Below are 17298 nucleotides of genomic sequence, written 5' to 3' on the forward strand. Positions count from 1 at the left end.
ACGTCTGTAGCTAACTCCGACGTAATAGCAGCAGAAATAATGAAAGTCAGGATCATGGTGCTAATGAAAAAGGAGAACCAGATAAGGTAGGGATGATGAATTCTCCTGCCCACCGCTTTTACCCTTGCAAGCTCTCCCACAGCCAGTTTGGGATCAAAGAAGAAATATATCCAACTGAAAGAAATGAATGGGGCTTCAGGGCCAAAAATGATAGGCCTGGGAAGAGTCCAGTAGCCCTCTCCTGCTTGCTCCTTCTCCATTGTCTCCCCAGCCTCCATCCTTCTTTAGAGCTCTGAAATGCAACTCACAGGTTTGCCAACCTCCGGGTATCAATGTCATGTCTAGGTAGTTCTTAGTCAATGTCATGTCTGGTTAGCGCTTAGGCTCAAGATTGATGTCTAAGGGTACTGTAGTGATGCAGAAGTGTAATGTCTTCACTAATCCTTAATTGTCTCATCATTTGTGAACTAAACTATAGAGAGACAAGTTTCCTAACAGCTTCTGTTTGACAGTAGAAGCTTTCTTTTTCTTGCTTTCCCTAGTAAAAGACCTTTACAGGATCGATTTCTTTTGATCAGGAGACCACTGATAACATGCTGTCATTTAAAAAAAAATATAAGATGAGCAAATTAAATAATTTTGTAATGCAACATCTTTAAATTAGTTAAATGTAACATAGCTTTAGACTCCATAATAAATTTCAGATTCAGATATTTATCAGCTTTTCATTTCCTTTTGTTTCCCTGGATGATGGGTTTTGGCATGAATATTCATTTTGCACAAAATGCCCATTACCAAGGTCCCCACTCGTGTGCTTCATGTTTCTGTAGGCATGGTGTCAAAGTTATGTAACTCTATGTAACACATCTTGATATACAAGAACTATATCTCTAGCTGGGCCTTTTACACTCCTGGTGATGTGCTATGATTGTTTTTAGGGTTCCTTGGAATACTGCTGTAACTTTAATTATGGGGAAGAGGGAGGTCATCTTGGATTTTCCATTGACACTAATAGAAGAGTATTTCAGAAGAAGAAAAGAGCCATGCTGGATCAGACCAAAGGCCCATCTAGTCCAGCATTCTGTTCACACAGTGGCCAACCAGCAACCTCTAGGAAGCCCACAAACAGGAAGACTGCAACAGCATCATCCTGCCTGTGCCCCCCAGCAACTTATTTGAAGAGGCTCATATCTCTGGTACTGGAGGGATATCCCTCATGATTAATAGCCTTTGATAGCCCAGTTCTCCATGAATTTGTCCACTCCCCTTTTAAAGCCCTTCAAGGTGGCGGCCATGACCACATCCTGTGGCAGCAAGTTCCACAGATTACACAATGTGTGAAAAAATACTTCCTCTTGCTTTTCCTGAATCTCTTACCCCTCAACTTCAGTGGTTCTAGAATTATGTGCCATCTGTTTTGTAGGAATAAAATTACGGCATTGTCAAGGATAGGAGAGTGTTCAAGCAAGCATAGGATTATAACTAAGGCCTGTTTCTTATACGTCATGCCCATTTTTACTCCTTAGGTGGGTGGAATGCCACTGGTGTACAGTTTATAGTGCCAGATGTTTCCTGTCAGTACAAGGCTTTAATTATACCAATGTGACTTCCTTAATTTTTACATTGGCAGGGGATACAGGCCCATTAGGTCAAATGGGGGCTCTGCCCTGTCAGCTGTTCCCAACCCCTGCCTGCCTGCCTCCTTTCTTACCAGTAGTCCAAGTGATGGCAGCTGGTAAGCTTTCTCCTTAGTCATTCTCCATCTTTTTTTTTGGGGGGGGGACTTTGCAGGCAAGTCTTTCTCTACTAACACTCACAAACACAGTTCCCCCAAAAAGCATAGGGAAGGCTGTCAATGGGTAGAAATAATCTTCAACCATTAAGAAGCTCTTGAAGAATCCTCAGGGGCAGCTAAAGGAAGATTGACAGGTTTGTCAATTAACCAATCAGGGACTCAAAAAGGCAGCAGATTAGCCAATGAGCTAGTGTGCTGGTACCTTACTGGGTGCATGAATGGGCATGATCTGTACTAAACTGTGCTCCTGTGGCTGCTTTTGCTTTTAGTCCAAGGAAGAGCTCCTTTCTACTTGGACTATAGTGGAGTTGGGTGCTTTTCATGCCTGCTGCAGTTATTCTGCTCTCTCGTTTTATGTAGTCCTCTGTTGCCCTGGGCTTGCACATCGTCTTCTGCCATGAAATAAAATAGATCTTGAGCCTACCCACAAAGACTCTGGTCATTATAAGTTGTGAGTATGGTGGGAACAGCTGCAAAAGCGCAGTGCTTTCTCCGGTGCTTTGCCTCATTGATAACTTGTGTTACCAGGTCATGTATAAACCAGTTCCAGATATCAAGCTAATTTGTGATTTTTTTAGAAAATAAGTCATGTTTTTCATGTTCAGTTTAATCTGTTTAGCAGACAATTTGTCTTGACATGTGCTGTTCTCATTTAGCAGGCTTCAACTACAGAGGTACAAATTGGGCCCATGAGACTGACACAAGATCCTATTCAGGTAAGATTTTTTTTCACTTCAGCAGTAACTACTATGTTCAATATTAAAGTTCAAATAACCACTGAAATCCTCCAGTTGAAGTAAAATTGACAAGTCTGTAGACACAAATGTAAGGATAGAAGGGATGAAACCAGTAGGTTTTCAGCATAAATATTCTTGATGAATGAGTGAATTCATCAAGAATAGGGTGAATTTTTCTAGCAGATTATACTGCGAGTTTGCTCATCCTCTGTGTTTTAAGTCTGAACGCTTTTAAATTGTTAACTGTGTGTTTTAATCTATATTAGTGTTGTTAATTGAACTATGAAGTATGTCCTTGCTACTTGGTTGGTTTAGTATTAGCCATCTTGAGTCCAAGGAAATGAAGATGGGATAGAAATGTTTTAAATATAGATCACTCAATAAACATTGAATTAAATCATAATGCCGTTATACAACATGAAATATATATCAAAAAGATTAAAAAACTCTCAAAAATCAAATTCAGATGTAGTTTGCATCATTCTGGAAGTATAAATTGAACAAAATATACAGTCAAAATTAATGTCCAAGAGCAAGGTGTTAGGTTTTCGCATGACTCTGTACTGTGTAGTTTGGGAAGATTATACCACATGATTTTTCAAAGAGCTGACTGTAACTTTCATTAAATGTCTGGGAATACTAAATTAATCAATATTACACAGATATTGACAAATAATGACAAAGGCATTCGGGGGGGGGGGGAGAGACCCCGCTGAACTTTAATTCCGCTGATTACCTGTGAATGAGCAGTCTACTAACTTTAGCCATTTAATCATTTGGCCAAGTCATTATAACATTAAAAAATTGGTCTGAAAGGACAGATAAAGAATAGTTCATGCCTCCCTTAACAACAGCTTTTGTCTCCTTAGGGGAGATCCATCCCACCTCTTCTGATCTGTGACTTTAGGGGGAATGCAAGGCAGATGGCCAGCAGCTTGACAGTTTCTAGCTAGATTGTTTTGTTTTGTTTTGTTTTGTTTTGCCATCAAGTTGCAGCTGACTTATGGCTATTGGCAGAGTAATTAACACAGCAATGGTGCACAACCTGATTGAAGAGCAGATAAACATTTATTTAGGAATTAATATACTTGATAGGAAAGAGGAATGAGAGACAGGTTCCTGACTACATCTCTAGCTGAAAGAGAGGGTAAAACTGAGTGTGGCACTTCAGAGAAGAAGGGGGAAATTGCCCTAAGAGTAGCAATCTGGGCTGTTATCTGTCTTCTTCAATCTGGTCATTTGACATAAAATTAAATTGTACCTGATTTTAACCAATGATCAAAGTTTTCTAAAAGAATTCTGCAGTTACATATAGAGTTAAAAACCTCAAGGTGGGGCCTGGAGTTCTCTGGCCATTACAGTTGATATTCAGACTACAGAGATTAGTCCCTCTGTTGAAAATGGCAGCTTTGGAGGGTGGACTCTGTGGTATAATATGGAGTAACTGAAGACCCTCCCTGGGCACCACCCCCAAATCTGCAGGAATTTCCCAAGCCAAATTTAGCAACCCTAGGCTGCGGTCACACGCAACATTAGCCACGCAAGAGATACGGAAGACAGGCGGAGTTTCCGGGCGCGATCTCACCAGCACATCTGGGAAGCGTAGCGCTTCCGTGGCACAACCGAGGCTTCCTGCCGAAAACGCGCAGCAAAAAACTAGTACCTTGGAGGTACTAGTTTCCGGAAACTGCGGGGCAAGGGCGGGCGTCTGATCGCGTTTCCGGTGGCATCCGGCGCCCGCCCATGTCCCCTTGCGGAAAAGGGGTTTTTTTCCCCCCAAGTCTCCGTGGTTGCGCACACGCACCCAACGGAGCATGCGCATTCGTAGTGTACACAAAAAAAGAAAACCAGTTCGCCGCGCCGCGCGCTTCTTCGTTGCGCGCAGGCGTGTGATGTGATCGACACCTCTCCCTAACCACGGAAGCTCCACGGTACCTCTACAGAACCTCCACAGGAGGTCTGATCGCTTAACTGCGTGTTAGTTTGCCCCGGGGCAAACAGCCACGCTTCCCCACCGCAGTTTCCTGCCCATATGACCGGGGCCAAAGTTACGCAGCAAACTTTCCAGGAATTAGTGAAGTGTGCAGACTTGTGCTCCAGGAAGCAGTAGTTTAAGAAGATGCTACAGCACAGTTTACAAAACAGAACTCTCAATTTCTGAGGCTCTGTCTTGAATTAGAGCTTTGCAACACATTAAATATGTACAGCCACAAGCATCTAGTTTTCTTACTAAATTAGTTACATGCTGGCATATGCTATGCTATAATGGCATTATTGGGAATTCAGATCTTTACATAGCTTTAGATAACACAAAATCAGGGTGAGTTGCTCTGGCTTTCATCTGGTGACACCATGAATATACACAGTAACACAGATGATGACGCTGGCTCCCACTCCCTCCCCCCTTTTACAGACTCACACATTTTATTTTTTAATTTTTAAATAATTATATTAATTACACAACAAATACTCATAACCATACATTAACAAAATATCAGAAACAAGAAAAAACAAGGAATACAAAAACAAAACAAAAGAACAACTAAAAAGAAACAAGAAAGAAAACAATTACAATTATTGTTGTACATTTTGTTTTACAGTTTTAACAAGATGTTTTTGTAGTTTTATTGCCTATACCTGCCTTATTTATTTATTTATTAAATGACATATCACACAGTTTAGCACAAATCTTCCTGAACTATTATACAAGATGTCCTACTGAAATGAACAGGACAATCTATTCATATGAAACACAGAGGTCTCTGAAAGATTTGACCTTTCACACAGCAGTAGTTCTAGCTGAATAGCTTGAGCAGTTCTTGGCAAAGCTTATAAACACAGACTTTTCTTTGTTTGCTTATATTTACTCTAAAGGAAGTTTGTTTTCTTTCCTTTTTAAATTGCGACATGGTTAATGATGGACTACTACTATTAATTCTTGAGAATTACACAGCATAGTTACACAACCTATGTTGTTAGATATATAATCTGAAAATTGCTAATATTTATTACAAAACTGACAAATACTTTCCCTTCCTAAAGAGTGCTCATTAAAAAAACGATTTACAGTATCCTTTTTTAACTGAGCGCATGAGAGAGCAGTGGTAACTTTCATCACTTCCTTTAGGAAGACAGATGAAAAGGAAAAACAGATGTCATGGTATTTAAGCCCATAGGACCTTTTAAATTGCTTGAAAAAGATCTCCTGGAAACTGAATGCTCACAAAAATGTAAAATGGGCCTTTTGTTATTGATTGTGTTGCATTCAGTGGAACAGATGGGGGGCAGGGCATGGTTTGGAATATCCTTTCAGGGTCAATCAGGACATAACTAAAAGTACCTGAGTGGTGTCAGAGGATGTGAGATCTTCCCCGATCAACTTCTTTTGTGCTTCGTAACAGAACAAAACTACGAGTCCAGTGGCACCTTTAAGACCTACAAAGCACTGAATTCAGATACCTGAATCTGAAGAAGTGGACATGCACACGAAAGCTTATACCTTGAATAAAACTTTGTTGGTCTTAAAGGTACCAGTGGACTCAAACTTTGTTCAGTTGCTTTGGACCAACATGGCTGCCCACCTGAATCTATCTTTGTACTTTGTAGTTGGCCTGTTTTGGCAAGTGACATGACCTGCACAGTTGGCAAGCTGTATGAGATTATAGAAGCCATTTTTATCCTTCTCAAAAGATACTGTTGGATTTCTTTATGTAATTACATGTGTGAGAAGTCCTTGGGAGTCTGATAAATGGAGCGTTGCTTAATAAATGTCAGGAGGGTAGGTGGCCACATGGTAGGCCTGTGTTTCGCTGGGTTTCCAGGTTCCCTTTAGCAGCTCAGTCTAGACTAAGCAACCTTGTTCAACCTCTGGAACCAGTCCAGAGACAGTTATTTTATAAGGCCTGATGAAATGTTCTCAGGTCACCTGGGCTAAAAAGCTGTAGTGCTCTGTCTGGCGATGTAGAGAGTGGTGCTGCAGAGCCCTAGGGATCAGGATAATGTTTCCTATTGCTCACAAGATGTTTCAGTAGCACAGGGAATATGACACTTAGGCTCTGCTGCCAAAATCATTGCTTGGAGAATCCTTCATCTTATACTTAGCACCAAGCTCTGTGCCCAGAGGAAACATTAAGAGGGGAACCTAAAATGTTTGCTTACATCTTGCCTATGTAGTCGCCTTCTGAATAGATGCTTGAAAAGTAATATTAGAGCAGGGGTGGTAGCTGGCTGATGGCATTCCGAGTTGGAAGACGGGTACTTGGTACTTCACCCCCAGACTACCCTACTGGTGTTATTTTTATCTCTGCCAGGAAAATGTTGCACTCACAAATACAGACACAGATGTTTACTTCTGAGCGCTGGATGGCTTCTCAGACTGGTTTCATCCATTGGCCTCTTACAGTTTCTCATAGGATCAACATCTGGACTAGTTTATAATGAGAGATCCCATACCAATTTTGAGACATGTAAAATATAGTAAAATGGTCCCAAGGGTATGACTGAAGGACACCCGATGCAATAACCCTGGTGAAGCTAACCTCATCTGAGTCTGGTCACTGTCTATACAGGAGATCTCCTTAGAACTTTATTTGTACTGCCTTGAATTCCAGGATGGAATGTGTAATGTTAGACTGACTTCTGTATTTTTTACAGGTGTTGCTTATCTTTGCAAAAGAAGACAAACAGAGTGATGGATTCTGGTGGGCTTGTGATAGAGCTGGATATAGGTGTAACATTGCTCGGACACCAGAATCAGCACTTGAATGTTTTCTTGATAAACATCATGAAATAATTGTAATAGATCATAGAAACTCCAGATACTTTGATGCAGAAGCCGTCTGTAGGTAATTATCATTGTGCTTCATGTGAAGTACAGGAATATTGTTATCTAATAATACGATGGCCATGGACTAGTTCTTACTAAGATGGTAAACCTGTTTCTTGTGTTTTACCACTCAAGAATTCAGATGGGATCCACATTATTGTTTAAATATAAAAATCTTTTTTGCGTGTAGAAAGCTCAATATGAAAGGGAAGACTAGGCTAGAACCATTTTTCTCAGTTTCTGTAGGGATAAAATATTCTTTATGAAGAGCCATTCAGTCTTGTGGTTACATCTGAAATCATAACCTCAGGTGCAGGTTTACAATTTTAGTGAGAATTAGGCCCATGACAAGAACAAAACGGAAGTTGGTTCTATGTGGGAGCAAATAAAAAACATCCTTTTATTGGATGTTATTAGTGGGGGAGAAAGGTTAAGGCAACTACATTCATAGCCCGTTTATCAACCCTTGGCAAGTGAATATTCTTGGTTTCATAGCATCAAGTCACCACATCCTCCAAAGCCCACATTTTAAAACATGCCAAAAGCATGTTAATGTAGAAGCCCTGTAAAATTTATAGTTTTACTTTCTTTGCTCTCAATTTCTGTCACTTTTCCAAATCCCATACTATAGGCTAGAATGCAGAAACACAGGTTGTGATCACACAGGCAATTTGGTCTGGCATAGCCACCCACCCACCCCCGGATCAAAGCAGCATGATCAGACACACACATCTGGCACTCGGAAGCCATCTGTACCTACCCCATTGCAAAATGACTCTCATATGCCTTAAACAGCCACCAGGAAAATTTGGTGGTTTTCCAGGTGAGGCACTTCCATGGCAGCTTTTCTGGTGTCTGAATGCGCAGGCGCGCCATGGAAGCGCAGGAGTTGTGTGATCACCTCTCCCATTTCTGGCATGGCAGTATGCTGTTTTCAGCAACCCAACCAATCAGAGGGGCGCATCAGCCATGGCTCCATGCTGGTGGCGTGTTAACAATGTGAACCAGCCCTCATGGGCCGGCTACCCAATGCAGCTGGTGTTGCAGGACCAGTGTGAATGCTGTGAAGCACACCTAGCTCCAGCGGCTTTTTCTCCATGGGATACTGCCACGGCAAACTGCCTGTCTGGACACAACCTTAGTCTTGTTGCTGTAGAGGCAAGAAAAGGTTTTGCAGAAAACATGGCCTGCCTCTTTAGAGGGGATAAAATCTGCAGAGAAAACAACAAATAAAGCTCTGATTGTGCATGCTTTTTTCCCCTATGGGTATGGGATCCCAGTTATATGTTCTAATATATGGTGTTTGTTCTAATACTGTTTCCTCAATTATGACATGGAATTTCCTAATTTTAGGGCAATCCGTGCGACAAAACCCGCTGAACATACTGTAATATTATCTGTTATTCCACATAGGTAAGTATTTTGTAAAAACGATGTTACCTTATTCTTTGTCTAGTCATATTAATTTAAAGTGATCTTTGAAAAGATTGGACATAACGTTCATGAAGATACTGTTCATAGTATCTGTCAAGTAAATGGAAATAAAATTCTATTACAATTTGGAATTTTGTGTATGGTCCAAACTATACTTTTCACAAGTTTTCTTAACAGTAGCCACATTTTCTTCTTGAAGAGAATAACAATATAATATTTTTGTTACAAGGAATAAATAAAAATCTACAAAAAAGCCTGAGGGTAAGTTTACAGTGCAATCCTAAGAGCACTTTCCTGGGAAAGCGCTGTTTGACACCAGTAGCACCTTAAAGACCAACAAGATTTCCCAGGTATATGCTTTTGAGAGTCAAAACTGACTCCATCATATACCTTAGCAGACACTTCTGCAGTAGAACAGCAAGATCTGAATCCTGTAGCACCTTAAAGACCAACAAGGGTCCCTGCCACACGGCAGGGAAAAGGACAGCTGAACTGCGGCTAATCTGAGCCGCACCAAAGTTGAGACGCCGCGGCGGGATCCCCCGAGCCACAGCGCGGCACTCCCCGGCACGATCAGATGCCGGGGCGGAAGAGTCGGATGGGAGGGGGAGTCTGCCAAACTGCGCATGCCCAAGCATGCGCAGTACAGCCGGGGGCTGGGATGCACCGGCGCAAGGACGCGCCGGCCGATCCCACGGCCCGGCTTGAGGCGCTCTACTGGAAAGAACCACCTAGGTAGGTGGTTCTTTTTTACTGTGCGTTTTCGGCGGTAGGGACGGATCAGGGACAGGCAGGCAACGATTCCCAGATGTTGCCGTGGGATCGCACCCGTTTGCTCCGCCCCCGTTCCGTCCCCCTCCCGGCCCAAAACGCCTCGTATGAACAGGGCCAAGGTTTCCAGCATATAGGTATCTGATGAAGAGAACTCTGACTCTTGAAAGCTCATAGTCTGAAAATCTTCTTGGTCTCTAAGGTGCTACTGCACTGAAATCCTGCTCTTCTACTGCGGACCAGCAGGGCTACCCACCTGAAACTTTCCTGGGAGTAAACCCTATTGAGTGGACTTCAGTCGATTTCTTAGTAGACCTTCTTAGGATTATACTGTTAAATACTCAGAAGATTATTTCTTTTTTTAATTTCAGAATGTGCATGGAATATTACATGACTGGAATTCCCCTTCACAGGTTACAATGCTATGGTCATTGAAAAAACTTGCAAGCAAAGGCCAGAATGCAATTGGAACACTCTGCTGGATAATGCAGGGAACCTCCTGGCACTGTATAGAGTCCAAGGCGTTGAGCGCTATCTCACATTCACTGTCAACCTAGATTTTTTTAATCTTGCCAAATCTGTTATGGCAGCACTGATAACAAAAAACACCACATCTGCAAAACTGGTATTCGTTGAAAAAAAGAACTACTGTAAATATATATTTTATGTGTATAGATGTATGTGTCTTACACTGAAGCATCACAGTATTTCGGGTGTCTTTAGGTGACATATTCTGCTTTCCTGTAGATCAGCTGACCAAGAAGAAATCTCTGTACTCCCCCTTCTCCATGCAGGTTTTAATAGGGTACGTAGAAGTTATTCTTTCTTTAAGTGATAACTAATTCATTAATTTTCAACAGCTGTGCTAGCTGGGAGCTCCTCTGCATTTTAACTACACATATTTGAGCAGTAAGTTTAGCACAGAGAGGAAAACCTGTTATGCCAAAGTGGATCAGTGTTTCAGTGGGTAGAAATGAACTGACAAATAAAATTCTACAAGCCTGGACATGATTCCCTGTGACACATGCCAAGAAATATGTGTGTTCTTTTTGAATTTGGGCTCTCAAATGTTATCATAATAAACTTCCAACTGCCAAGTCTTCAATGCTTGATGGTAGAGGGTGGCTCTTAGCCAGCATTGGGAAGAGGAGGACTGTGGAGCTGGCTGAAACTTTTCCTTCAGGTTCACTGGACTGGGTCAGGGAGGAGGTTTATGCCTGCTCTGCCTGTGGTCCATAAGACAGACCGGCTCGTAATGAGAAATATGGCTTAGGAAAGATGTAGTTTTTAAACACAGAGAAACTATTACTCCTGTTGACCGTGTGGCACAATCAGATTGACAGTGCAATCTAAGAACAGTTTCCTGGGAATGAGCACTAATCAATAGATTTAGGTAGACCTGCTTACAATTGCTCTCTAAGGGCCAAACTACATGATGCACACAGAGCCGCACAGCAGCTGTGGGGTAAAGTGTTTTAAAAGTCTGTAGGGGCCCAATTCAGCTCAGGCTCATGCCATGGGGGAAAGGAGTGGCTCCTGCCTCCTCCCACCCCCATGCTGTTTTCCCAAACTGAAGTAGCCCCAGGGTAGAGTCATTGGCCCCCTGTTTTGGAGCTACACAAGGGGGAAGCTGGACCTGGCTCATTAAAAAACAGATTCTGTAGTTTGACCCAAAGCTTTGGATCTCTCCATTCATTTCCCATCTCTCTATCTTTGTTGGTTCCATCTTTTTTAGAATTGATAGCCAACTGTTGACTTCTTTAAGATCTTTTTGTGTTTATGACCTTTGTGTTTAAGACCTTCCCATAATATAGTTTTAATTTGGTTCCCACTCCAACATTTGGTCTTACCCTTTCTTCCTTATTTTTAGGTTGTCTTATTAGATTGTGAGCTTGTGGACATTATTGTAAGATTTTATTATTTATATGCTAGTTAAAGGTGCTTAATAAGCAGGGGGGAAATCCCCTCCCCCTGGCCTAAAGCGGTTTGTAAATTTTCCTCTCAAATAATTCAAAAAAAAAAAGGGGGGGGGGGGACTTGTGGAAATCACAGGTTGCACTGCTTAGAACTCTAACAGCCGGTAACTACAGAGGTCTCAATTTCAGGCCACAATAATAGCTTGCTTTCTTCCATTTTTTAAAGTAACGTGCATGCAGAGATGAGTCCAGTTAGATACAGTTTGATGCTTGTCACTGCCTGAATACCGGAACATCCAATTAAGCAGAACTAGGAGACAAAGAGAAGAGCCTATGTAGCCTCCCATTGGTTGCCACCTCTGGGTTGGAAAATTCCTGGAGATTTTGGGGAGGAGCCTGTGGAGTGTGGGGTTTGGTGAGGGGAGGGACCATAGTATGGTATAATGCCATAGCAGCCATCTTCCAAAAGAGCTATTTTCTCCAGAGGAACTGATCTGTTTCACCTGGAGATCAGCAGTAATTCCAGGAGGTTGCCAGCCACCACCTGGAGTCTGGCAACACTACCTCCCAAATAACTTTATGATAATAAAAAGGCAGGGAGTTTGTCCTGTCATGCTTGACAAAGTTAGATATTCACATATCCTGAGGCTGTACAGAGAAAACAGGAAGGAACATATAAGGGGAACAGTGCAGGGTGTCCTGGGCCAGCTTGACCAGTCGGAACTCAGCCTCGAGGAAGAATCCTCAAGTGTCACAGAACTTGGGTCCAATTTACAAGAAACAGCTTTGGAGGGGACTGGACTGGCAGTGAGCTGGCAACTCCTCCTCAGCCCGGCCTCATAGGCCTTCAAATTGCTCCACTGCCCCATCTTTCCCTGGAAGCAATAAGAGCCATCTCCATGGTTCCTTCATCATTCCTGGCAATTGCACAGGTGTGCCCTTGTCTCCTTGAGCCTTGTGCATCCAAGATGGTTGCCAGGGCTTTGTGTGTAACTCTGTTTCCAGGCCAGGAAGTTGGCTACCTTCTCTTGATGGCTGCACGTTGGCTGTATTGGTTGGGGGAAGTAGGCCCCCAGTTGATAGGGTTGCCAGCCCCCAAGTCTGAGCAGGAGATCCCCAGGTTTTGGGGGCTTCTCCTTGCCACGGACCTGTTGACTGGTGGGGGAAACCCTGCCCCTAAACAGGGACCTTGCCATGCAACGTTCCCAATGTGATGACATCACCTGGGAGTGATGTCATCGGGGACATTGCATGGGAGATGCTCTGGTTTGGGGGCAAAACTCTATGTTTTGAGGGCAAATTTACCATAGAGTTTCACCCCAAAACCAGAGCATCGCCAACACAATGATGTCACTTCCAGGTGATGTTATCACATTGTACAATGTCCCCACCCACCCTAAATTTTCTTGCCAGATTGACAAGGGGACCCGGCAACCCTATTGGTTGATTAAAGAGCTCCACCTGCTGTGGCTCTATTGGGTTGCCTCATGGGCCATATGAGACCAGATGTGGCCCAGAGGATATATGTTTGACACAGTGATATAGATAGTAATAGCTGTTGATAGCCTTTTGTTGCCTCTTGATAGTGATTCACGTATTCGGTTGTGCAATGAGTATGATCTAGTCCCTCTGAATTCCTATATTTCATTTTTAAAGTAGGTTTACACTTTTGTTGTAGAGATATAAGGCAAAAGGTGCAGGCAATTCTTTTTTTGTCCAGAGCACCTGGAAAGGAATGGGGAGAGGAGGCAGCAAGATCACTACAACAGAGTAGGGATTCACTGCTCAAATGCTCTTGTGGATGCTTTATTGCTGCTGTGAATGCCTCTGCATTCACAGAATTGTGGCACCTTTGAGCAATTGTGGCATGTAGTGCCCTCCAATGATGGAGGAAGAGGGGATTGCTCTTTGCAAAAAGGGAGAGAGAGAGAGCAACAAGACGATTCAGCTTAGGCCTGATTCTGTTGAAAACCACTGTGATACCAGAGGGGAAGCCAAGTTAGTTTGCTGCTGCAGAAATAAACAGGAGTCTTGTGGCACCTTAAAAACTAGCGAAATTTTACTGTAGCATTAGCTTTCATAGACTAGAGAGCCTACCTCTTCAGGTGAACTGAGGACTAAACAAGGTACATTTTGCCACAGAGTTCTCAACAGCTGCTTGGAACTAAGATTCCCAAGCACCCTGGGGCACAATTTGGGTTGGGTTCACAGCGTGGGGGGGGGGCACTTCAATTCCCCCCCATGACACTGCTTTCCGAGCCCCAAATAGGCTCAGGGGTTATTTCTTCTGGGGGGGGGGAGGCTACACGTACAGTGCAGTCAGGAACCTGTCCTACTCGTAGCAAAATTTATTTTTTTTTTTCCCCCCCCCCCCCCCAATATCAGTAAACTTGGAGTTCAGAAACATATTGTGAGTATTCAGCTAACAAATGCTAGGCATTAAAATGCCATATTTTGCAAGGGATTACAACAGTAAGAAAAAATCAGAATACTTGGTTTTCTGAGGACCGGACTGCATGGGATGGTGACAGATCTTTCTCTCTTTAAATTGCCTTCTCCAATAAAGCAGAGAATAGAGGTTCTAATTTAAAGAGCAAAATGGGCACATAGGTGGGGGTGCTGAACCTTTGATTACTTATCTCCCCTCAGATTATTCCCTGCAGTGATTTTATCCATTCACTCACTTTTGGTATCAGAACTCAGCTGTGGGGAAAATCACTTCTGGGGACTGTCAGCAGGACGGTAATTAGAGGTTTAGCACACTTTCCCACTACATGCCTCTTTTGCTCTTTAAATTGGGGACACACACACACACACACACACACACACACACACACACACACACAGAGTCGTGCTTAAAACATGACTATGGCAGGCTCTGTCTGCTTCTGCTGCCTTGTTTATTTGGCCCTCAGTTTCCCATTTCTGCAAATGTAATGTGTGATTTTGACATAAGCACATGTTAGTCAAACTGTGTGATTAGCACTGCCACTTTGAAATTCTTATTTAAAAGTTTAGAACATTCCACCAATAAGCCATGTTTTTGTATACTAGGTCTTGGCGTTTATTATTTGCTTGCAAAGTTCTCATCAGAACAACGCCCTGTGCCAGGAAGGGCCATGGTTATAGCACCAGCTTTACTCTTTGGCATCACTCATTATAAGGATCTCAGGCAGTAGGGGATAGGAAAGCCATCTGCAATAAGTGACGCTGGGATACGTGAGTCAGTGGTATGACTCGGTATAAGGGAGATTCATCCATCTGACTGAGGGTAATGAGAGTCAGGTCACAGGACTCCCACATATAACATTTTGTTTGCTCCTATGTGGAAACTTAATAGTATACATAAATGATCAAAAGCAATTGTAATATTATCCTGTTTTTCTTTCTCCCTGCCCCCCAGGTATTTTTTGAGAATAGCAGCATCATTGTGTGTTACAACGAACTGATTCAAATAGAATATGGTGAGGTACGGTCACAATTCAAATTACGGTACGTGAAAATATATGCAAAAATGTTAATGCAATCATCAGTTTTGTAATACCTAATCAGAGTGTTTTTTGTCTGTGGGAACTTGCATATTGGCTATAGGCTCAGCATGTAATTTAGAACATATACACATAATAGTTTATCAGAGAATTGGAACTTGCAGAGTTAGGGTTGCCAACCTTCAGGTGGTGGCTGGAGATCTCCTGGGATTACAACTGATCTCCATGCAACAAAGATCAGTCCACCTGGGGAAAAATGGCCACTTTGGAAGATGGACTCTCAGGGTCCACCCCCAAAATCTCCAGGTATTTCCCAACCCAGAGCTGGCAACCCTATGCAGGGCTGGCCCGAGGTGTTTCTGCGCCCTAGGCGAGGCCAGCTTGTGGCACCCCCAGGCGATGCCAACCTCCCAGTGGGGCCTGGAGACCTCCCAGAAGCATGCTCAGGGGGGCGGGCGCCATAGGCTAGCCTCGCCCCTGCCGGGGTCCTAGAGGTTGAAGGAGCCTTGCCTCACCTCCCTTGCTGGCCCACTGTGGGGCTGGCTGGCCGGCCTCACCTTGCTGAGGCAGGCAGCGATGCTGGCTTCGGCCCTCCTCCCCAGCTGAGCCGCTGCCTCTGCAGTCCCGTCCGCCGGCTCCCTGTGCCCGCCGTCCGTCCGCCAAAGTTACCGCGCCGTCTGGCCTGCCCCGCCCCCTTGAGGAGCCCCAGCCCGGCCAGAGACAGGAGGAGGAGGAGGTGGGGCACGCAACCACAGCCACCACCGCAGAGCCACAGGGAGGGAAGCCGCCCAGCTAGGCTGGCAGCTGCTGCCTGGGGCCGCCCGGAATCTGTGTGGCCCCTGCCCTAGCTGAGAGCCATGCCGCAAAGCTGCCCGAGAAGGCGCCTGGGCACAGGCCTGCCAGGGACACACACACACACACGTGCCTCCGCAGAGCAGACCCCCCCCCGACGGGGCTGCACCGAAGGCAGAGGAGGTCTGGCTGGAGCCTCTGGCAAGAAGGAGGGCCCATCCTCCCGAACGCCTCCCCACCAGCAAGGAGCACGTTAGGACCCGCGCTCCCCCACCCCGCGGTTCACTTTAAACTGGGCCAGGCTGCAACCTCTGCCCTCCCCAGGCCAGGGCCACAGCTGGGGTGCCCTCTCTGCCTGCTCCGGGGTCGCGGGTTCCGACGCCAGCCTCAGCCCTCCTCCCCAGCTGAGCCACTGCCTCCAAGTGTGCATGCAGCCCCGCCGCGGGCCACCCCTGGCACCATGTAGCTCGCAGGAAGCCCAGGAGGGGACGGCAATGGCAATGCGCCCCGACTGGTTGTGAGCCCAGGTCAACCGGCGCACCATGGAGCCGTCCGAGGACAGAACCTGCGGCGACAGCCTCGGTGGCACTGAGCCTGGGCTGGGCAGCGCTGGTGCTGCTCTCCGTCGCCTCCCTGCTGGCTGCAGCTGACCCACGGCTTGTGGCGCGCCTGGCGCCAGCTGGGGGAGGTGGTGCAGGGGCTCTGGATGGCCATGCTGCACCTGGGCTGGGCCCGGCGCCACCTGTGAGACGGCTGGCGCCTGGGCCCTGCTGGCTGCGCTCTTCGCCTTCCGCGAGAACTGGCAGTGGGCCTGGCTGCGCGCCCTCAATGAGCAGGCCCCGCGGCACATGGTAAGGCGGCGCCCGGCACCAGTGGCAATCCCGAGGGCGGGGAGGGGGCGTTTGGCGCCCTAAGGGCTGGCCCACGCTCTAGGCGAATGCCTAATTCGCCTAATGGGTGAGCCGGCCCTGACCCTATGTAGGGTAAAGCTGCCATTGCACATATAAATCTATTTTGAGGATTTGGAGGGTACAGGTATAGATAAATTATTAGCCACCATTCTGGCATTATGGTCCTGGGGGAGATTTAGGACTCAGCTGTCTTTCCCTTCCCCCTCTCTCATCTCTTCCCTCCAATTCCCATGTCCATCTTATTTCTCTCTTTATATATATATACAGAGGTCATTTCGGGGGGGAACGTGGGGGAACACAGTTCCCCCGGGTGAGGTGCAGAGGGGCGGGGCACATGACAAAGCCCCGCCCCCTGCTTCCGGCCGCCCCGCTTCCAGCCCTCATTCAGCCAGGAGGAGGCACCTGCGTGACCGAGACCTGGGTGCGAGATGGGGAGACAGTAACGCTCTCCCAGATGGCTCCCCCAGGTTACTCGGTCCTCCACCAATCCCGGACAAAAGGGCGGGGGGAGGAGTGGCCCTGTTCGTTCGGGAGGCTTACTCCTTCAGGGCCCTCCCGGCCGCGAGGATCTCGGGCATTGAATGTGCTGGCTTTGTGTGGGAAGCTGGGGAGAGTTTGGCTGTCTGGTT

At 45.4% G+C, this 17298-nt stretch overlaps 1 protein-coding gene across 1 annotated transcript in view; it reads left to right on the plus strand.

The window, feature by feature from the left end:
* Positions 1-17298, plus strand: part of PDE8B (phosphodiesterase 8B) — a 68219-nt gene that overhangs the window by 18493 nt on the left and 32428 nt on the right. Inside the window, exons 2-6 of the mRNA XM_015419534.1 lie at positions 2452-2511; positions 7186-7376; positions 8711-8770; positions 10310-10367; positions 14882-14970. Of these exons, the coding sequence (XP_015275020.1) occupies positions 2452-2511; positions 7186-7376; positions 8711-8770; positions 10310-10367; positions 14882-14970 (458 nt within the window). The remainder of the gene's footprint in view (positions 1-2451; positions 2512-7185; positions 7377-8710; positions 8771-10309; positions 10368-14881; positions 14971-17298) is intronic.

This window comes from Gekko japonicus, unplaced genomic scaffold (genome assembly GCF_001447785.1).
Source record: "Gekko japonicus isolate JY-2015 unplaced genomic scaffold, Gekko_japonicus_V1.1 scaffold206, whole genome shotgun sequence".
Taxonomy (NCBI): Eukaryota; Metazoa; Chordata; class Lepidosauria; order Squamata; family Gekkonidae; genus Gekko; species Gekko japonicus.